At 46.5% G+C, this 23133-nt stretch overlaps 1 protein-coding gene across 4 annotated transcripts in view; it reads right to left on the reverse strand.

Moving 5' to 3' along the window:
* SLIT3 (slit guidance ligand 3) overlaps positions 1–23133 on the reverse strand; it is a 617656-nt gene that overhangs the window by 204771 nt on the left and 389752 nt on the right. For all 4 annotated transcript variants that reach the window (XM_061189924.1, XM_061189921.1, XM_061189922.1 and 1 more), the window contains exon 5: positions 8274–8345. In XM_061189924.1, coding sequence (XP_061045907.1) covers positions 8274–8345 — 72 coding nt within the window. The remainder of the gene's footprint in view (positions 1–8273; positions 8346–23133) is intronic.

The following is a 23133-nucleotide window of genomic DNA, read 5'->3' on the forward strand; positions in this document are numbered from 1 at the left end:
GTAGCCCCTGCTCACCACAACTAGAGAAAGCCTGCGCGCAGCAACGAAGACCCAACGTGGCCAAAAAGAAATAAATAAAATAAATAAATAAATTTATTAAAAAAAAACAAAAACAAAAACAGTGTATGTCTCATAGGACCGCTAAACCCAACTCAGAGGGGCCCAGAATCACTGTGCCTTCTTGCCAGGACACAGGAAAGATGTGATTCTAGTTTACATGCTTGTTGTAAACCCCTTGTTTGCTGTGCATTTAGTGCTCAGAGGGGTTAAATATCTGTGATGAGTTAAAAAAAGAATTTTGCCTACAAATAAAAATGTCCCAGATAACAAATTTTAGTGCTGGAGCCAGAATAATGGTCTCCATTATCCTGAAAAAACAGGAAGGCTTCTCTGGGCTGGTTTTTGCAGCTTTGCTTTTATTCTTCTTTGCTCTGAGATGTCATCATGCTCTTTCACTCAGGGTTTTAGCCGTCCTCTAAATGCTGGAGTCTCTTTGTTCTGAAAGTCACCCACTTACTCATTGCTTATTGAGCACCTACTATGAACCAGGCATAAAACTAACTCTTCCGAATAAAACAGTGAGGAAGACAGACTCACCTTCTCCCTCTGCATAGCTTGCAGGCTGTTGGAGGGGAAAGATGACTCAGAAAGAAGGCAGTTAGAACTTAGGGTGGGGTGTTATGAGAAATATCCAAAGCCTAACAGAGGACCTCTAACACAATCTATAAAACGGTGTAATCTTGGCCTGGAAGGAATTCTACATGTTACCTATACAGCTTCCAATTCTAGGCGCAACTTCTGGGAAGGGGCAATTACTACCACCATCATCCTGCCTTTGGACAACACTGTATCATATCTTTTCCAGACTGATGGAGTCTAATTTACCCGTTTCTTTTATTATTGTTCTCATTTCAGAGGATTTACTTTAATAAATCAACTGGTATTTATTGAGCACTTACATTGGTGGCCATGGGGGCAGAGAGAGAATAGTGCTCTAGGGGAGTATTTATCATATTATATACACTCTTTGTGTATCTGTTGGCCTCCCTCTGTGACAAGAAGCAGGGACTGTGCTTATTCATCTTTTTCTTTGCAGGACTTGCTTTGGGCCTGGCGAGGGTAAGGGCTCAATGATGGTTTGTGGAAGGAAGAATGGAAAAATGGGAGAGTGGAAAGAAAGAAGGAAGGAGGGGAGGAAGGGAGGGGCGGGGAAGGGAGGGAGGAGGGAGGAAGTGGGGGAGAAGGGAGGGAGGAAGGGGCAGGCAGCCAGGCAGGCTGCTGTGATCCCTTTCTTTAGACAGCTTATTTGGGTAGCACTTAGCAAACCGGGGTGCCGTCCAACTTCCTCCAGTAGCACCTCTGAACCCGACACACGCAGTCAGGAATGCAAAGAAGGAGAGGCTAGAAAACCTTCTGCACCTCGGGAAGGTAACGCGTCAGCATCCGCTGGCCTCCTGAGAGCAGATTTTCCCAAATCCCCCTTCCAAGACGCAGCATCGCTTCCATCAGGAGAGGCAGGCACAACTCCCGTCCTCTGGCTCTGCCCCGCTAAGCCCTGGTGAACAAGCACTCAGTTCACCCGTCCGGTCAGCTGCCAGGGCCTGATGGCTTTCTCCCGTGGGTTTCTGTAGTTTGTCGCTGGCTCTTTAGGTCCGCTTTGCCTGCTTGATTCAGGACTATAAGCTTTCACCAACTGCACGAGTCTCCTTGCTGGCCACCCGGATTCCAGTCTCTGCTCCTCAGCGATTCACCCTCCCCACTGATGCTGGAGCTGTCTTTCTGCAATGAAAATCTGATCACACCGCTCCCCTACTAAAACCTTTTCGTTGGCTCCCCCTTGCCATTGCCATATGGATCAGGCATTCAAGGTCCTCCCTGACCGTCATTCCCCCGTCTTCCATCTCCTGTCTCACTAACCTCAACTCTCTTCCCTGTTCTCCTTGCTCACTGGGCTCCAGCCACGAATCTCTGACAAGCCTCAACTCTTTCACATACCTCTGTCCCTTTGCACAGGTTGGTGATTTTTCATATGCTGTTCCTTCTCCCTGGAATGCCCTTCCCCTGGGTGAACTCCTACTCATCCTTCAAGACCCAACTCATGTCACTTCCTGAGTGAAGCCAGAATCAGGCCTGTCTCTCTGGGCTTTCCCACATCTTTGTCCTTACCTCCTATGGAAGCCTGGCCCCTGTCCTGCAACCACTGATTTACTAGTCTGCCCCCTCACCACACTGTGAGTTCTCCAAGTGCAAGGACGGTGTCTTATTCTTTTTATAGTATCATTTTCATATTAAGCATTTTAACAATTATGCATGATTTCTCGTATGTAATAGGCCAACCACAAATACTTCAGGAACAAAAGAACAAATACATTCATTGGATTTGTTCTTAGTCCACCTTATTCTCTGCCATGAGCCGTTTGGGCACTGGGGATTCCACAGTGATTGAGACAGACAGGGTCCCTGTGTACACATGTTCATTCTGTGTGACATCCAGAGACAGGGTGACAAATAGATGAACAAGATCATTTCATAGGGCGATAAGTGCTCTGAATAAATATAACTGGGTAGTGGGATAGAGAGGAAGGGCAGTGGGGGCTGAGTTGCTGCTTTAGATGGGTCAAGGAAGGTCACTCTGAGGAGGTGATGTTTGAGATGAGACCTGAACGATTTGAAGGAGCCGACTGTGCGGAGGTCCGAGGGCTTACCATCCCACGCAAAGGGAGGAGCAGGTGCAAAGGCCCAGAGGCAGGAAGGAGCTTGGGGTGTTCAGGGATGGACTGGAGCATGGGAAACACAAGATAAGTGAGAGAGGACCCAGACCGTGTAGAGTCTTGCAGGGCATGACCAGGAGCGTGAACTCTGTTGCAGGTGCAGTGATGGAGTGAACGGCTCTGCTGAGATTAGCAGACAGAGATGCCACCAACCAGTGGGCACTTCCCGTCCCTCCCCCCTCCCCACCCAAACACACACAAGATTACCGCCTGCTCACGGGGGCGGGCGAGACAGCCCTCATTAATCTCAGGAAGCGGGAGGGCAGTGCAGCAACTCAGACTAACTAGGAAACACAAAGGCCGCCTGCCCAGCTTTGTTTTGAAACCATCAGTTCCAAATTTTGCTAGCTGGCAGAGACAGGGGTTATTGATTTTCCCCTCTGGAATGCATGTCCTACAGAGTCCTCGCAAATAGAAACTGAAAAACAGAGGAAAACATAACTGCTGAGAAAGATAGGGCAAGGGGGCATTTTTAAAAAAACAATCTATGCTGGTTTTGCCTTTTTCTTATTATGCTTTGTTGGATTGTGGCTTGTCATCTCTCTTTTTGTCCAATTCATTTTCCCCCTATCTCTATGTCTTACGATTATTTCTCTCTCTCTCTCTCCTCTCTCTCTCTCCCTCCCCTTCTTTTTCTCACTGTCTTCCCCAATCCCTAGCACGGCATTTGCATATGGTAGGCAGGGAATACTGGCATGTCAAGCATTGGTCTATCTTCCGGTCAGTCTACCTGAGTGCCTCTTTCTCCAGATCAATCTATCCATCTCATCTCCCTTTAAATATAGCACCTTTCCCCCTCCCAGACAGGCAGCAGAGCGGGATAAGCCCATAAAACCAGCTTTTAGTAATTGCAGAGAGTGGTATCCCCAGCTAATTACTTTCTCTTTTCTCTGGAGAAGCAGGAAGCAATTAGGGGCTTCCTTCCGCTGCCTGGGTAGCGGCAGGGCGCCAAATCCCTCCAGCACCAGTATTACACCTGTGGCTCCTCATTCCCACAAGGTTCAAACACCCCCCTGGGTCCTTTCTCTTGGCTCTGACAACAGCTGTATGCTTGCCTACTTGCCTCTGTGAATCAGGCCTCCAACTGCCAGCAGCCTCCTTGGTTACTCTTTCCTTTTTCCTGTTGCTAGCATGGCTGAGTAGGGAGCACTCTGGGTAGACAGAAATGTCTATGGATTGAGTCCAGAAGACGGTTGGGTGGGTTACTAAGGGAAGGCTAAGTGCGAAGGCCTAGGCCCAATGGTGTCTGCTGACTTTTACAAAATTATACACTGATCAAAACTCAATTTTGTCATCTGGAAAATGGGGGTAACACAGTCTCTTCCTTCTTGAGGGGGACTGTCAGGTCAAGCAAAGAAAATCCATATCAAAACTACAAAATTGGGCTTCCCTGGTGGCGCAGTGGTTGAGAGTCTGCCTGCTAATGCAGGGGACACGGGTTCGAGCCCTGGTCTGGGAGGATCCCACATGCTGCAGAGCAACTGGGCCCGTGAGCCACAACTACTGAGCCTGCGCGTCTGGAGCCTGTGCTCCGCAACAAGAGAGGCCGCGATAGTGAGAGGCCCGTGCACCGCGATGAAGAGTGGCCCCCACTTGCCACGGCTAGAGAAAGCCCTCGCACAGAAACAAAGACCCAACACAGCCAAAAATAAATAAATTAAATAAATTAAAAAAAAAAAAAAACCTACAAAATTATAAACAACAAATAGCCAATCCTTGATTTTCTCCTCTTAATGAAGCATATGGTATCATGAATAGGCCCAGTTGTCATTTCAAGCCTGACATTCCAATAATTTATCATCTTCTCCTATTTTACTTAAGTAACAAGTAGAAGAGTGTTCTATTCCCTGAGCTCACACAAGGTGATGGAGAAGGTTCGAGGGCTGGCAGGTGGTTTATAAACAGATCGATGACACGGATGTACATTCCTGAGGTTTAAAATTCACTACTCATCACTCACGAGAGAGACAATCTCTACAAGTGGGTAATTGAGGTCTGGTCGGAGGAGGGTGTTTCCTTAATAGGTTTTATACAAACTTAATTTCTGCAAAGTGTCTCGTATTTTACATGTACTGACGCATATTTAAATGCACAACTTCAGTCATCAACCTTTACCCAGATGCCTCCCTTCTTGAACTTGTTCCTCAGCTTGGGTCCTATACCTCCAATTAACCACACTTCATTTTCTCTTAAGGCCGCAAGATTATTTAATTTCACTCCCTCTTAGTCAAACCAGAGATGTAGCTGTGGTCACAGACCAAAGTCACATAACCAGTAGAAACAGGGCAGGATGTCAAGTTCACCAACACATGGAAGATGCTCCGTCCACACTGCCTGTGGAAGACGTGACACTACTTTACACTCAACTCATCATCTTCCAGCCTGGTTCTTCCCCCGATCTTTCAACCTCTGTGGAGTGGGAGCTCCAAGAAGGCAGAGTTCACAGATACATATCTTACTTCCTGCATTTACCCCCAGAACTGGCATTTAGTAGGAGCTCAAAAAACATTTTGAGGGCTGCCTGGATGAATGACTATAAGAATTTGCCATCATTCTCTCTGTCATCTAAATATGGAACTTATCATTTTCCCCTTCCTTTCCCTGGCCTCTAGTAACTCGTGGATTGCCACTTCTCTTGTCTTGGTCCCCACTGGCGTCTTACTGGGGGCTCCTCCTTTCATTCCTGAGTGCGAGCCCTGAGCCCTCACGTTGGACCACAGCCTCATCTCCCACCGCCCCCCTCCTTCTTCCACCTTCTCCTGTCCTAGGTTCCTCTTCCAGAATCAATGTTTTCATCATGACCTTTCCCAGATCGGAAGCTAGCCACCTTCTCAGTACCTACATCTAAAGTCCATACTCCTTGCAGGCGAGGCTCGCCACCACCTGGTCCCCACCTCTCTTTCTGACCTGATCACCTATTACTCCGCCTCATAATCCCCCCACTCCCATGAGACGGCTCGGCATAGGTCCCTTAAAACACACCTTGTATAGGTTTGCCTCCCCACTCTGCACACACTATTTGCCTGTTCACTCGGCAAATTCCAATCATCATTCTGGGCTCCGCGAAAGTCTTTACAATTATAACAACAACAAAGGAAGACAGCAGTGATAGTAGCTAGAACTTTCTAAGCACCTTCCACATGCCAAGCATAGTACTGAGTTATTCATACACATCATTTCATTCACCTTCACAAAACCGCTAAGAGGTTAGGTACAATTCTTATCCTCCTCTCCCTGTGGAAGAAATCTAGGCTTGGAAGTGTCAAGTACTGTACCCGAGGTCACAGACTCAGTACGCAGAACAGCTGGGAACCAGACACGGATTTATCAGATGGCCACCCTTTGGGCGACACTGCCCAAAGCTATTGTTCTTCTCTGAGCTCTGACAGTCCTTCATAATGCCTGGCCACTCATTGGCCCATTTTGCTGTGGACTGTTAAATCACTAAACTTCCTCTCATATGCACGTTTCTTGTCCCCAATTATACCGTAAGTCACCTGAGAATTACACTTCTGGGTCTTAGAGGTTCTGGCCCCCCAGAGTATTCTGAGTGAACTGATTAGAAGTATAAAGTAATCAGCCCCTTTCATTTTGTTGGTTAATTCATCCTTTAAGCAGTGAGTTTACTCTCCTCCCCTGTCCCACTAGATCCTTGCTGTTTAGGACACACATCCAGGTGGAGAAGGAGGGCCTGTCCGTAGTTCTTGAGTTTGCGGACTCAACACTTTTAGCTCCTGAGGCCTTTGTGAAGTTAGAGACAGTACAGGAAAACAACAACAATAACCCCCCCAAACCCCAGCAACTATTGAGGACCACTGTGAGACTGAATCGCTTTCTTGAGAATCAAAAATGTAGTTGGTAATTACACAGCCCTGCGTATCTATCACCACAATATTTTTTTTATTAACTGGCCCATTTAAAATTAGAGCCATGAGATAGGATAGATATACCACTTTATGTATGCAAGATGTTAATTTAGGGCTCAACCATCAAGAAGCTGGTTGACTTTAAATTAGTCACTACCCTTCTCTGGTCCTCAATTTTCTCACTGCTGATCTGTGGGGTTTTATTGGATCTGTAAGTTCGTCTTGCTTTTCTGGGATGCTAATCAACACAACCTCTTAGTTTTGCTTTATGTGCACGATCCTCCCGGCTCGCTCCTGCTTCTGGGCAAATGCTCCCAGATGAAGCAATGGGTAGCCTGCTGTCTGGAGCCCCTTGCAAAGTGCTCTCTGTTCCCTGCTCCCTCCACCCCAGATGCCTCTGCCCTCTGGTGTGCTTTGCATGTTAAACACCTAAAGCTTTCTGCTTGGTTCTCAGCAAAGGGGAGGAACATAGCTTGTATCAGGAAGCCAACATCAGCTTCCCGGCACGCCAAAATCTCTGCAGTACTTACAGGGAAAACTAAGAGCTAAAGCAGTTTTAAAAAAAATCTCCTTCAAGACTTCTCAAGTTGGATGCAACCTGTGGAGGAGGTCAGTGGGCAGAAATGCCTCCTCTGTACCCCTCTCCAAACACATGGGCACAGTGGTGTGGATAGAAAATTCAGGAGGCACACTCCTCGTGAAGGGAAGGGCCTGGGAGTCATGATAAGCAGCAGACAGCGGGGGCCAGGTAGGAAACAACAAGGTTATTTGGCAAGTTCAAAAGCGTGGTGATGGAACAGTTCTGCATCAGTTGCAGTAATGGGCAACGGAATCTGCACGTGATAAAATGACACAGAATTGCACATGCGCACATGTGTGCACACAGACACAAATGAGCGCGTGTAAAACTGGGACATCTGAAGAATAAGGTCTGTGGATTGCACTCATGTCAATTTTCTGGCTTAATATTATATGAGAGTTATACAGGGTGTTACCACTGGGAGAAAACTGGGTAAAAGCGTACACAGACGGGTCTACTATTTTTGAAACTTCCTGTGAATCAATAATTATTTCAAAATAAAAATTAAGAAAAACCCCAAGCACCTAGTGCAGTAGATCTGGCTATGTCTCCCCATGATCCTGGGACACAAGTCCTGACGCTCCCTCATAAGATCCTATTACTAACAGTGAGATCTTCACCATCATGATCTTCAGCATCTTTGTCTCCCATTTACAGAACACTTACTATGTACGAGGCACTAAGCGTTAAAAACATTTTCTCGTTTGCATCAATACCCCACCAGGCTATCATCCCCATTTTATAGAAGGTAATGACCTTGGGAGAAGCTGAGTTGAGCCCCAGGCCCACAGAGTGCAGCGAGGCTGTGACTCAGGTCTGGGACTCTATGTTCATACCTGGGGACAAATCTCCAGAGAAGAACAAGACTCCCTGGAGCTGCCGTGGTGTTCGACGTGTGTTCCCTGGAAACCACTTAAGCACACCCCTCAATCTGTCTCAAAGGCGCCTGGACTGAGGGCACAAGGCACGGGGATACCACCTCCCTGTCCCGTGTCCCTCAGCCCTGCTCTGGCCAGAGAACCACATCTGCAGCGAAGCAACAAAAACATCACTTACAGGTTCTTCACGTCTGCGATGCCTCGGAACGCCTTCCTCGGGATCCCCAGGATCTGGTTTTCGCTCAGATCTCTAAACAAGAAGAGAAGAGGCACAGGCATTAAGGACCCAGGCCCGGCTTTATCTGCATCTCATTATGATAACAAAACCCCTCTGGAGGCTGCCTCTGCGGTCAGGAGTGTTTGGGGGACTGTTTAGTCTCAGGCCCCAGGCTGCTACAAGCCTTCACGTTGCTCTTCTAGCGATGGCCTTGCTGAAATGGTTACCAGGCCAGCGGCTCGCCTCCAGGGCGGGCTCTGTGGGTGGTCTCACACCTCCAGGCCACGAGCCAAGTGCTGGGTTATTTGTTGCACACACACTACACCCAATTCTCTTGTTCTGCCACCTCCCAGAGATGACCCCTTCCTCCGCCTCCGGCACAGCATCCCTCCCCCACGGCAGGGTCAACACCACTCAATCTCCCATCTTCTCAGGGACTCTCTCTGCCTTTGTCATCTGAGATTGGAATGGAGCCTGGCCATCCTGACTTTCTGATGGGGGATGACCCTCTCTGCTTTTCTAGAGCCCCAGAGAGACCCCTGGGGGCCACCTGGATCGTGTTAGTGACAGGCATGATGGATCCAAATTGCATTTCCACAAACCCACCCAAAATGGGGGTCCCACTGCACCTCATGTAGCATTTAGCAATGCTAACATGTTGCTCTGAGCAGGGAGGGGAAGGGACAAAGTGTCAGGTCCTGAAGCTGGCTCAAACCCAAGTCTTGTACCAGGGTCCCCTTTAAGAATCCCCAAAGCCTCAATATCCTTTCCTAAGACACATGAATTTTTTTTTTTTTCATTTTGTTTTCTGGTGTTATTTTTTGCTGGACCAAACACATGCACTTGTTTTCATTCATACCCCAAGCTTGCTTGGGGTCTTAGTGAGTAATCAAGCATATATATGTGTATCAATCATATAGATATATATATATATCCATTATTTTGAAAAGAACACAAAAACCTTCAGATATTAAGGTAAAAAATTACCTACCCAGACACAACCACTGTTACCAATTAGGAGTAATATATATATAAATTTTACCAATATGATCTCATAGTATGTAGTCTGTTTTAACCTCTTTTTTCGCATACTATATTGAGAACATCTGTTCCTGTCATTAACAGTACATGTATGCCAACATTTTTAATGGCTGTGTATCATCCAATTCTATAGATGGCTATATGATCCCACGTTGCTAGGTATTTATTTACTTGCCATTTAAGGAAACACCAGGATGAATTTTCCTACCCACACATTTTGAGGACACTTGTAGAGCTACTTCCTTGGTATAAAGTCCTATAAGGAGAATGTTCTGGGTCACAGGGTAAACACGTCTTAAATTGCCATGTTGTCCTAGAGACAGATGGACACTCCCACACTGATTTTCCACGGGCACCTAATCAAAAGCTATAGATGACTCCAAATATATTTGGAAAGAGAGGTCAGACGACCATCCTCCACTAAAACCTGGGCCCTCTGAATCACCATTTTGCCAGGGAGCAGGAGGAAACATAGGAAGCAGAAGAGAGGCGTCCATTTTTCTGCTCTCATCGGCTGAGCTGAGCGGGCACACTCTGAGTGGCGGGCTAAAACTCAAGACACGTGGGGATTGTCTGGGGCCACTGTTAGATACCAAGGCAAGGCTCAGAGTTGGGGTAGGGTGCAGAGATGAATACAGAGAGAAATTCTGGGGCAGAATAACAGGATGCTCCCCATCTCAAATCCAGTTTCCTCTGCCTGCGACTGATATAAGTAAATTCAGATGCACAGGGACCCCCACTGCAGGCTCCCCTGGCTGGGCCTGATTCAATGAGCAGGGCTCCAGCCTGGAGTCGGGGCGCTGAACAAAGCCCACGATGACAGTAGAGGTCAGGCAGTGTCACCAAGGCCACTCCTCTGCTCTCCATCAGCCTCCAAGAGAAGGGGGCCCAGGTCCTGTCATCTGACTAATGCAATTTCCACCAGGCATCCGGGCTATACCCAAGGCTCCGGCAGCCACAATGGGCCCAGTCTTTTCTGTCAAGTGAAGGCTGGTCTCCGGGACAGCAAGCCCCTGTCCGCTAGCCTCCCAGTCTCGGCTGCTAGTTTTGGCCGCTCTGGGAAACAGCTCAGGCCACACTTTTGGCAAACGGCTAATGAGCAAAATCAGGGGCAGGTGGAGGAAACAGGAGAGAGGTTTAGAACGATCAGCTCTAAAAACGCTTGGAAGCCAGATGAAGGGGTACATATCCCAATTATGCATTAACCCTTTGAGTTTAAGGCACCCTGGTATACTGAAAGAATAGCAATTGTATGAGCGTTCTGGTTTGCAGTACAGCGGGATGAAGAAAGGACAGCCGTATTTAAGCAGAAAAATCTGATGGAGTTGCTGGGCAATCTCCCACGAAAGCGGTCACACAGACAAAATCCTGCACTTGGATGGGACGGCCACTTGGGTTTCCGTTCACTATTTTCTCGCTGTAAATATACCCAGTCTTGCTCCTACTTTCAGGAGCCTCGTTTAAAGCACAGCTCTTTCCGTCTCCCTGCCATGGCTTTCCTCCTGCCGCAATTGAGCAAAACCGTAGATTGTAGGGAATTTATCTGCTCCCCATGACAATCTGCTTGTAAATTTTATTAATTTTATTTTCCATTGAGCCTCTCTTCTCTGGCTAACAATACCGCTGCCATCCATCTGCAGGATTGTATATTGATTTCATAAATACCTCCAGTGGGCTGACAAACTGACAGCTTTAACGGTGTTACTGATGGGGCGTGGAGGAGGGTTCAGGGCTGGGTGCTTCATTTTCGGTAACTGTCCCTTCACAATTATCTCGGGGCCTTTGTGAGGATTCCTAATAGTGTGTTTATCTCAGCGTGATGCCAGAGCATGGAGCTATTGTTAAGTACTATCCTTGAGAGAGACAAGAGCCACCATTTTCGGCTGACACTTAAATAAAAATAACAAAATCTATCCGTAGTGCCCAAGAGCCTAGTTCCGGCCAATTGCTTGTTGGGGGTTTAGTGCCTCCCTCTTCCTGTGGGAAAATGCTCAGAAGTGACCAGGGAAAGGGAACTTGCTTTTTTTTTTTTTTTTAACCTTAGATGAACGGGATGAGTTTGGAGTAGGGTGAGAGAAAGAATGGTGAGCTGGGATTTTCTGGGGAAATAAAGGAAGATGGCTGGTGGGAAAGGCTTTCTTGGTTGGGAAGTGGGGTTCCTGATTGGGATGCCTTTTTAAATAATTAGGATTCTGAAAGAGAGGCGAACTGCATTAGCTAAAGTGCATTTTCCTGCTTCTGGAAAATGATTAACCGGCTGATTATTCCATCCAAAAACATCAGACCAGAGAGAACTTATTAAGGAGACAGTAAGTCAAACAGGAGTTGGCAAGAACCAATATATCCCCCTTCCAGCCAACATCCCCCCCTTTTTAATTTACTAAAATGCTTTGGACACAGATTAACTTTCTTCGCAAATTTATTATTGCTTCATCTACCTTGAAACAGGGACTGCAGACGCTTTGATAAATGGATTGAAAGGTTGTCTAGTTCCAGTGGAGCTTTTGAAATGCTTCCCGGGGCTCTCCCTGCAATGTCAGTCATGCTTTGTTCTCAGAGCAACAGTGAATGACAGTCCCAACCTTCACCCCACCCCTACCTCCCCATGTTTACCAGGCAAGGCAAGAAGCAGGAAAATGCTCTCCTTTTTGCTCTGGTGGGGACAATGTGTTTGTCTCAGTCACCTTCATGCTACCAGAAAGTCCTGTCTGTGTTAAATGGCAGTTTATGGCCCCTAGAGGTCCATGTCGAATTATTCCGAAGGTACAGAATGGGACTTGGAAGCTCCTCAAGAATTGGGGAATTCTTGTGTGGGAAGTGGATAGAGCCACTTATTAGCTGTATGATCACACAAACTACTGAAATGCTCTGTGACTCAGGTTCTCCATCTTTACAGTGAGGCTATTAATTTTACTGATCTCTTGTAGATTAATACTGAGGATGAAATGAATTGGTATGTGTATACTTTGCACAGAACCTGGAACCCTGGAGGCATTCAGTGAAAGGCTGCATGTATTTCTTGGACTTTCCCTCCATTTAGCCCTGGATTTGCATCGCTGAAAATGTCCCTTTTCACTATCCTCAGGACATATGCCTACAACTCTGCAAAGAATAGAACATATAAACATTGCTAATATTCTTTTCCATAAAGTCTGAGGGAGGTTAAACTTCCTCTCATCTATCATCTAGATACGAGTATCCGTATTTGACTCTAGATTCTTTTGGATAAAACAGGAGAGCTTGATTCAGGAGTAAAGTTCTGTCTTAGGTTGGGCTCGCTCAGATGCAGATGCTTGGCCAAGTGATGGATTCACAAAGTACTCCTGGGAGAGGCAAGTAAGGGATGGAGGAAATAGGATGGAGAAGGAAATAAAGGACAATTAGGTAAAGTGCTGGTCTTAGCCCCAAACCCTGGGAGCTCCTGTCTCTAACCAAGGGATCTGGGTCTTTGTAGCCCAGCATCAGACAGTCTTTGGTTAGACCACCCAGGAGAAATGGAAATTCCCTGCCTCTGCCTGTTCTCCATAAGGCTGGATGAAGTGACTCTAGCAACTCAAGGACAGGTTGCTCAAGAATTTCCAGCCATGACTTTCAGCAGCAAAGTCCAAAGAATCAGGAGATGGGGGCCAATGTCAGCAAAGGGAACCCAAGGGATCCAAACTAAAGCATTTCATAAGAAGGCTTCAAGGTCAGTTTTCTTAAATCAGGAAAGATTTTTTAAAAAAATCGTTAATCTCAGAAGATTCAAAAAAATCACCCCTGAAAGATGACATATCCAGGATCAAGGATCAAGAGGCCATGCATAGTAGGGGGTGGGAAGCAATTGAGCAAAGAAAACTGGAGCAATCCAATCTGGTACCTTCTTTATCTACCTCCCCAAACCTTTTGCACTAAGACCAATCAAGTGCCTTTTTAGTAACATTAAAAAGAAAAAATCCATCAACTCTTGATTAGCCAAACGAAAAGAGGGGATGATCTAAAAGCATTTATATTTAGAATCCTTTATAGGCTTTGGGATCAGGGCAGTGAATTGCGATTCTGATTCTCTTTGGCCTGAGTATGTATTAAAATTACTTTCCTAGTCCCTCACTGCCTAGTAGGAAGAAACCGCCCACTGGTGCAGTAGGTATCAATCCAAACTCATTTCATTTCTGATGGATAATCTACGAATCTAAAATTTCTTGGACTCTCAATGCTACCATCCTATACAAAGCTGAACCTTGCTCCCCTACCCCCAACTCCTCAAATATGGTAACTATGACACATCACTCTGCTCTAGGAACCAAAGAGAAAGATATTGTTTTGCTTACTTTATTTTATACAGCAGGAGGGACAGATATGCAGGAAAAATTATTCCCTGGGGATTTGACAATGTGGGCTTCAGGGAGGATTTATCTTAAAAGGCAAATCTCTTGTGCAGGCAATTTATCTTAATAAGCAAGATTATATGTTTGCAGTTGGGTCACTGTCAAAACCAAATGAGCCCCAAACATATGTCCCAGCTAGGAAGCCCTGGTACCTCCAGCTGAGTGTCCGGTTAATAGCATCCTTTGTCTGAGGGAGATTACAGTGGAGTACCTGAATCATTTCCTGGAAGAAATGCCACCTATCTCAGAGACCCAGAGACTCCAAAGTATCAATGGGGGACGAAAACAATGATTTCCCACTGCTCCAGCTGGGTTTCTAATATTTCACTGCAGCAAGAGTTGACACTGCCTGCTCCTTCGATGTGAAAAAGTTACTGAATGAAACATTTCAATAAGAGCTCCTTCCACTGTGCCTTCTTTGATAAGCTCATTAGAAAAGTCCTAGTCATAGCGTTCAGGCGTTTAATACTGGTGGATTAAATGCCAGTTCAGATTCTTACTTCACTCAACAAAAAAATGAATTGAGCACCTACTACGTGCTACACTACTGAGACACAGAAGTGAACAGAACCAAGTTTCTGTCCTCCTGGAACTTGCATCTCATTGACCCCAGATACAAATAAACAGACTCCTTTATATGAACATAAACATCTAGACACCTCAAAAAATAGGAGCTGAAGTTTCACTGTTTTTTCCTTTTCAACAAGAAGGAAGCCTGTATCTAAATTCACACTGCAAGATTGTTCCTAACCACCAAGGAAAATAATTCACAGTTTTGTTTTACTCGAAGTCTAAAATCTTTTTTGGTTTTTAGGAGGCAGGGAAAGGGAAGGATGCCAATCTGAATCACTGGGACTTGCAGAGATGCAGATTTGTTTCATCAAGTATTCTGGATTTTATCTATCTATCTATCTATCTATCTATCTATCTATCTATGGCTGCATTGGGTCTCCGTTGCTGTGCGCGGGCTTTCTCTAGTTGCCGTGAGCGGGGGCTACTCTTTGTTGCAGTGCGCGGGCTTCTCACTGAGGTGGCTTCTCTTGTTGCGGAGCACGGGCTCTAGGCGTGCAGCCTTCAGTAGTTATGGCGCACAGGCTTCAGTAGTTGTGGCGTGCGGGCTCTAGAGCACAGGCTCGGTAGTTGTGGCACATGGGCTTAGTTGCTCCGCGGCATGTGGGATCTTCCTGGGCCAGGGTTCGAACCTGTGTCCTCTGCATTGGCAGGTGGATTCTTAACCACTGTGCCCCCAGGAAAGTCCATGGATTTGTCTTTTAAAGTGGGCAGTTTGATAAAAATCAGGACAGTTTGAAAATGTTATTAAGAGTCGGCATGGCACAGGGCAGCTGTTCTCACAGTGGGGCTCACCATCTACCTGATCAGAATTTACTGATGATGCTTTGAAAAAAATACAGATCCCTGGTTTTTAAAATAATTTAGATATGATCATGGTATTGTATTTTGATATGTTTGCTATGTTATTATTGTTCTTTTCATTTATGTCCTTATCTTTGAGAGATACATACTGAAATAATTAAGGATGAAATGATGTCTGGATTTTTCTTCAAAATAATATAGAAGAGGGAGAACTGGGTAGAAGTATAGATGAAACAAGATTGGCCATGAGTTGATACTTATTAGAGCTGAGTGATGGGTAAAAAGGGGGTACATTTATAATCTGTGCTTGACTTTTACACAAGAGTGAAATTTTCCATAATAAAAAAATTTTAATGCCGATTCCTAGGACCCATCCCAGACCTACTGAATCAGAAACCCTGGGAATAAGTTCTGGACACTTTGGGCAAGTTTGAGAACATGGGTAGAACGATTAGTGTATGTGATTAGGTGTTAAGTTCATGTTCTAGCTGCGTGTCTTTACGAGCATTAATACAATTCTCTAAGCCTCAACTTGTACTTCTGTGATATTAGGATAAGCATTATAGATAATGGACAAGCAAGTGCTTTCTATATTTGAACGCAGGATATAAATGCAAATCACTATCTTCATTTCATTAGCATGAGGTTAACAAACATAGCATCCTACTTCTTTATGTATTTAGTCTGCTTGGGTCCAAGATGCAAAGGCCTCCTGTGTCTCAGGTGTGACCCTGCTGGTGTTGGGCGAAATGCCCATGGGATAGATAGGTAGGTAGGTAGGTAGGTAGATAGATAAATAGATGGATGGGTAGGTAGGTGGGTGGGTGGGTGGATGGATGGATGGATGGATGGATGGATGGATGGATGGATAGGTAGGTAGGTAGGTAGGTAGGTAGATAGATAGATAGATAGATAGATGATGGATGGATAGGGTCTCCTTACAGGGGGAGGCCGAGACAGGCAGAGTGACAACATCTAATCTATATTTTAGAAAGCCACTCAGGGGTCCAGTTTGGAGGCTGACCTAGGAAGAACTAAGAGTTCATGGGTGGTTACACCCCTCCCTGGGATCCCAGCGATATGGCAGGGGCAAACCAAGCACTTTGTCCCTCCCAAACGCACAGGTAAGACTCTGCTTGACTGAGATGACGACATTCCTGGCGGGGCCTCACAGACAAGTGATTTCCTACAGTTTTCTAGGAGGGCTGCGATCTAGGGGAGAAATCACTGGAGGGCAGGTGGTGAGCCGAACGACGCAGCCAGGCTGAGCGGCAGATCTAGAGCCATGACTGCAGATGAAGACCTGGTGTTCAAGCACAGTGGAACTTAAGGATCCTCTGAGGGGCTGAGGGCTACGAGCTGTTACAAAAGGCTGCAAATGGAGTGAGGGTTATTGGTTTACTATCTGAGTAGTTATTAGTGTGGGCACCCTTTCTGGGCAGACGTTCCAGAGACCACAGACTCAAATGTATTAGGGTTTCGCAGGTTAAAGCAAATGAGTAAAGCAGGCTGAATGTGGACAATAATAATCGTGAGGGGGTGAGCTAGGGGAATGCAGGGCCCATTTAAATTAATTTCCCCCAAGTCAAAACCAAATAACCCTCTGTGCTGGCCAACAAAACTTTTCAAGGGCTGAAGGGTGTGGAGGCCAGCACCCCTCCAGGGAGGACCCACTAATTCTAGAACAGTGAGGTCCCATGGAAGTATCATATGAGCTACCGATGCAATTAAAATGTTTCTCTCAGCTGCATTAAAAACAATAAGAAGAAACAGTTGAGATGAATATTATAATAAAGTATTTAACTTAACCTGACATACCCAAGATATAATCATTTCAATACGAAACCAATATGAAAATATATTAGTGAGAGACTTCACAATTCTTTTTTCACACCAAGTCTTCGGAATCTGGTGTGTATTTTATGTACATCTCAATTCGAGCCAGCCATCCTCTAAGTGCTCCATGGCCACATGCGGCTGATGCCTATTGTATTAGACAGTGCAGTTCTAGGGTAAGGCTAGGAGCTGGATGCTGTAGCTATGTGTCCACACATTGCCGAGAGAGAGAAAGAGTTTTAGATGTTGGAGCCAATCTAAAGGAGCCCAGTGGAGGACTGCTAGGTGGCGGGGGCACGGCGGGGGGGTTTGGGTTACCAATAGGAAATGTGGAAGGGAGCCAGTCAAGATAGAAACTTCTGGATTCGGGGAAGGAAGTCATGAACTGAAATATTCCAGTCATTCAGCCATCCCTCCTGGGAGCAAAGAATCTCCTTCTAGCCATAGGAATTAATCTGAGTCTTTCCAAACCATCACCCTTCTAGGGCTGACAGGATATAACCAATACTTCCAGTCCAAATAGAAGCTTTTTGCATTTAATTATCATATGCAGCTCCAACTAAGGCTCTTTGTGTTCATGAAATAGCATTATATATAATTGACTGATCATCTCCAGCCAGTGGTACAGAGGCTTAGCTTCTCAACAGTATACTAATCTCTGGGATTATCACAATTTAGTGACAAATCAGTTACATAAGACGGGATTGGGGAGTTCTAATTATCAGCCCAATTGTGCCTTCTATTCTGGTCCTGACTTCCCTGTGACACTAAATGGTCCAGAAAACATCACCAGGATTCCAACTACTGGCATCTGACTTGACTTTGTGTGTTCATCACCAACATACCCTTCAGGGAGTAAAACTGTGATTCAGGTATCCTTATGTCATGTGCAGAAATCTGGTGCTGGAAATCATCTGATCGTAAGGATCTAATCAAGTACCTGAGACAGACCCCTGCCAACTTTTTTTTTTCCCCAATGGGACGTTTTGTTTTGGTTTGTCAATCTTGGTTGGGGTGGGAGGAGTGGTCTACTCGGTTCAAAAAGATAGAGATTGGTGTCATTTCCTCCTCCCTGGCTGACATACTGTTCCCACCCCCTCCTTCCCCTCCGTCCCTCTCTCTTGGCAACCCTCTGAGGCTTTCATCCCTAATTTGATTGTCGTAGCTGACACTGTCAATCTGAAATCCAGTAGCATGTCTAATGCTGGCTGGACAAGGGGCATGCGGGAGGAGTCGAGGGAGAGGCAAATTCATCTTGAGGAGTAGCTTTATGTAAATCGATCCTTTGGCCAAACGCTAGAGCCAAGCATTTGCTGATTAATTGGAGAAGCGTCCTTGTCTTCTTTAGAGAGATGGCCCAAATTGAGTCCGCTCTTCTTCACAAAGACATTCCCATGCCCAAAAGCCTTTGCAATTAGGAGATGAAACCTTGCGAGTGAGGGGGTGGGGGGAGCGTTTATGGAATTGTTCTGAAATGAAGCGTGTGCACTTGGCCTGCTTCGTGATTAATTGCTGACCCGAGTACCCTCATTTGCCTCCCAGACGGTGTCCTGACAGCCGAAGTTCTGAGGCACAGCATCCCATAGGTGAAGATCTGCTTGTGCAATAATTAGCAAAAATGAAGAGGGTAGCTAGCGTGCTTTCTACACGTGTTTTTCTTGTGGATTCCAAATGTATATTTTCAGTTACCGCTTGGGCCCATTTCTGTTGGCATCAGAAAGGAGGGAGTGCATCTGTAATGGACGCAATCCCCTTACCATGTCTTCTAAACTTTGCCAGAAAAAGAAAGCTCCAGCGAGATGGCACATCATTCTCCAGGGTGGTCTTTTTAACTCCGTCCCAGGGCACTGTTTAACTTGCCTTTACCAAGGCAAATGAGGGGCCTGCACACAGGTAAAGTGAGTTTGGATCTGGAAAGATTGCTTGTTGCTGCTGACCTACACGCTGACCAGAGGTGGAGCTGGTCAGGTCACATGGTCTTCCCCACTGCCCTCTCCACCCCCCACTAAATTATCAGCTTCATGTGGTCAGGGACTTTTGCTAAGCACGAGGCCTGACGCATAGCTTAAAAAATACTTGTTGAATGGATAAAAGAAATAGTTGAAATGATTTCATGCCGTTGCCTGGTTCAAGGATGATAGAGAATAAATCTCAAGCTATGAGGATTTTTTTTTCCAAGTCCAGTTTGTCCATTTAGATTAGAAAGAGCTCTGGCCTCTTGTTGTACCTTCCCACCTCCACCTGCCTGATGGAGTATCATGCGTGTGAAGTAACGCCACTAGAATAGGCTTGCATTCTAAGGAGCAACAGATAAATTCTCCAACTGAGAAGCATTTAGTGAGCTGAGCTGAAGCGTGGGAATGAGCAATTATACTGGGAAGGTAGGCTAAGCAGATGAATAATTAGGTTTTGGGGGATAGAGATTAAACCTGGCCTGAGAGGGTGCAACAGATTTGGAAAGTGGATTCGACCCAGAAAGGGGCTGTGTGCCTGACAATGTTTCATCTCCCCGCTTCTGATTTCTGGCACTCGTGGAGACTAGGATAATATAAGATAATGAAACTCTGGCTGCCGAAGAAGACACTTTGAGCCTCAAGCTGCAGGAGATGTCAAAAGGGGATGACTGGCGGTGAGGACGTTTTGATGATCTTTGCGATAATCTGCTCTGTGATCAGTCTCCTCACCGCCGAACTGTCTAAAAGATCTGGAAGCCCTCAAGGAGCCTGAGGATTAGCAGAAGTCAAGTCGGGGGTGGGAGAGGAGGAAGCGGGGGTGGGAAGGAGAGAGGCAGCCCAGAGCAAGCCGCGACTGTAGTTTGGGAGCAGTTGAAGCCACTTTCCAATGTCCACCCTTTGTAACCTTAAATGTTCATCTTGATGATGAGGAAAGAGTTCTTTGCACATTCCTCTGGATGCTGTGTGCGTGCCTGATGCTAAGACTAACGTTTTGTGGACTGAACAATTCCTCCCTCCCACACTTAAGGGGATACAGCACTGGGGTTACTCTTCTGCGATCCATCCTGTTTTCTTGAAGACCTGGGAGGCGGCAGGGGCAGAGGAGCGGGCTCTGCTTTGGGCTGCAGCCGTCCAGAGGCTGGAATTTGGAATGCAGGGCTGCAGCTCAAGGAAATGTGGCTTGTATATGCCTGTTCTTTCTTGTAACTTTTCAGAACCCCATCAAACGAGTGAAATCTCTACAGTGAAGGTGAGATGCTATCCCAGGGGCCATCTGCCAATAAAATCAATGTGGTTTCAGAAAGGCTCAAAATTATCTTCCACCGAAGCAGGAAAGCAATTCAGCAAGAGCTCAGCGCTCTGAGTTGCAAAGCCAGCTTCTGGAAGCCCAGTGTTGGATGAAGTATATAGCAGCTTAAGGCATTAGGCTATGTTAATACTATAGAAGGACATTTCTCATCATGACCCTTGCGCTATTTACTATTCCACTCAAAGCAATTACAGTTATTGCTAATAACTCACACCTGTGGCTGTCCTGGTATTGACGAAAGGAGAATAGATGCTGTTCTCTGGCTTATTTATGTAAAAATAGATGCAGTTCAATAGATTTACACCAAGTTTGAAGTTAACACTAATATTTAATCCCAGACCTGCTACTGGCCATTTAGCTTGAAAGGCACCAGACAAGGGATGTGAGCACTGGGAGAACCCAGCAAACTGCTAAGATGACATTAATTAGTGACGAACGTGAGACTGCCGCCACTAGTCTCATGCCAGATACAATAAACTCCCCTGTCCCAGGCAAAGAGGACAGGACCTCCACGGTAAGAGGTCGGGGAGGGAGAGGGAAAAAAGGGGAAACACCTCCCTGGCCTCTCTGAGACTGTGCATTGATTGCAGCCTGAGCCACACTCTTCCTGGCGACTCAACTCCTTTCCTTTCATACCTGAGCCCAGAAGTCCTGCATATGGTCAAGGTCCCAGGAGGCAGTGAGGCACAGTATCAAAAACATGGCTCAGGAGCCTGGAAGACCTTGGTGTGAACTCCAGCTCTGCCTCTTGCTAGCTGTGTGACTCTGCAGGAGTAATTACCCTGAGCCTCAGTCTCCTCATCTGTAAAATGGGGACAGTGAAGTGTCAGGGGATTATTATAAAATGCCTAATGAGTTCAGAGCTCTTTGCTTGTTGCCATGGCTTATCATAAGCACTTAATAAATACTAATTATTATGAGTACTGCTTGCATCTGTTCGAGTCTGCAAACACTCTGAGTTGAAGACAAGAAAATCCCTGCCTCCTTTGTCCCATAAAATATTACACAGGAACTCTAAAACTGTAAAACAGCAACTCAAGGTCAAGCTTAATATCAAAGGAAGCAATAATTGTGTTCCACTCAAAGCTGTGTTTCAAAGGTCCTGCAGGGAGACTCAATGTCTTGGAATCTCCCAGGCTCTCCCGGGGATGGAGAGGGTGGGGCGGCAGAGAGAGAAAGAGAGGTGAAAGCCGCACAGCTCTCTGTAACCCCCCTAGGAAGCTGGCTGGATATGGTTGGCTGTGCAGTCTCTGCTGTGCAGAGGAGAACTGGGCAGGAGATTTCCATCAAGAGGAAGAAGAAGAAGGAGAGCCAGAAGGCAGCTGGTGGTACAGCAGGGAGGAGAGGCTAAGATCACAGCCCAGGCAGGGTTCAGACTGGGAACTAGCCTCAACACGACACAGTTCTGGGCTGAGAGCAGACTGTTGATCCAGCTGCCTCTGCAAAGACTCAGCACAAGCCAAAGTAGTCCTCCACCTTCCAAAGAAAGCTGGGGACTTGCGTGAGCTTCCAAGGGGTCCAGGGCCATGCAGGAAACAGCCTTCAGAGGAAAGGCTGAGATCAGTCAAGGTGGGAAGGCCAGTTGACTTTGCTACTAAAGCAAATTCCCGGCTGCGGTTAGTCTCCTGAGAAGAGGCTCTTCACCATCCTGTGAAAACTGTCCTGGGGCTTACATTTCAATGAAGGGTCACCATTAATACGGTGATCACGATGTACCCAGGGAGTTAGGTGCTGCAGGTCAAAGCGAAGTAAGTGAGAAGACACAGTCCCTGGGAGAGGACGACTTGGGACAGCAAGTATGACGTCACCTCTTAGGAAATGAAGGTCACCTGTGCAGATGGAGCTGGCTGCTCGAGGCAAGACCGTTTTCCTATCCCAGAGTGAAGGCGGTTGCTTAAGGATCAAGGGGGTGGAACCAGAGAGGCAGCCTCTGTTATGCTGGTGTGGAGGCTATCATGGGTTCTACCTCCATGAATGAGAGATCTCCTTTGAAGTCAATGGTTGGTGGGCAGGAGAACACAAGCAGAGAGGGATAGAGATGGATAGATAGATGGATGGATGGATGGATAGATAGATAAGATACGAGAGAGAGAGACACAGGGAAGAGAGAGAGACACAGAGGAAGAGAGAGAGACACGGAGGGAGAGAGAGAGAAAGACTGGCAGGCAGAGAGACAAAAACCAAGAGGGAGGCAGGGAGAAAGAGACTGACACCGTGAGATAGAATAAAACTAGAGAAAACAAAAGAAAAAAGAAAGCCAGAGAGAAACCCACATGCACAGAGACAGTCACTGCACAGAAGAGACCGTGAAAGGCAGAGACACACAGAGAAAGAGAGCTGCATGGGTACGAGATTAAGAGAAACAGGATGGAGACAGGTTCGCACACACATGAAAGAGACGGGCTGAGAGAACAAGAGACGAGAAAAGCAAGAGGAAAAGGATCAGGCGGAGGCCAGCAGGGGTTTGTGAGGCCGGAAGACAGGCTGCTCTCCGAAAGACCCCAGGGTTTGGGCTTTCCCACAACCAGGAGACCAAGAATGGGAGGGGGTCCGAGGCCTCTCTTGCATCCAGTGTGGGAGGCTGCTCTAGGGCAAGGAGGTGTCATCCTCCCTGTCTGGACCCTGCCCTGAGTTCCCGGCTCCATCTCCCATCCCAGCCTTGTCCTGCGGGACAAACCCTCCTTCCCCAAGGAGGGGAGCTACCCAGAGCAGGGGAGGGGCTGCCAGGGCTTCTCCTAAGCTCCCATCTCTAGCGGGTCCCGTGCTTCCTGTCTCCCTCAGCTCTGGAAGCCAGACACAGGGCTTTGGCAGAGAAAACTTGTAGAGGTTTCAAACTTTTTACATTACCAGGCGAGTTTTTAAAAGCTCCATAAAATTTCAAGGCACATACTTAATGTTCAAATGGCAGAATATATCGATCCCTGCCCATCCTGTAGTAT

This window comes from Eubalaena glacialis, chromosome 4 (assembly GCF_028564815.1).
Source record: "Eubalaena glacialis isolate mEubGla1 chromosome 4, mEubGla1.1.hap2.+ XY, whole genome shotgun sequence".
Lineage (NCBI taxonomy): Eukaryota > Metazoa > Chordata > Mammalia > Artiodactyla > Balaenidae > Eubalaena > Eubalaena glacialis.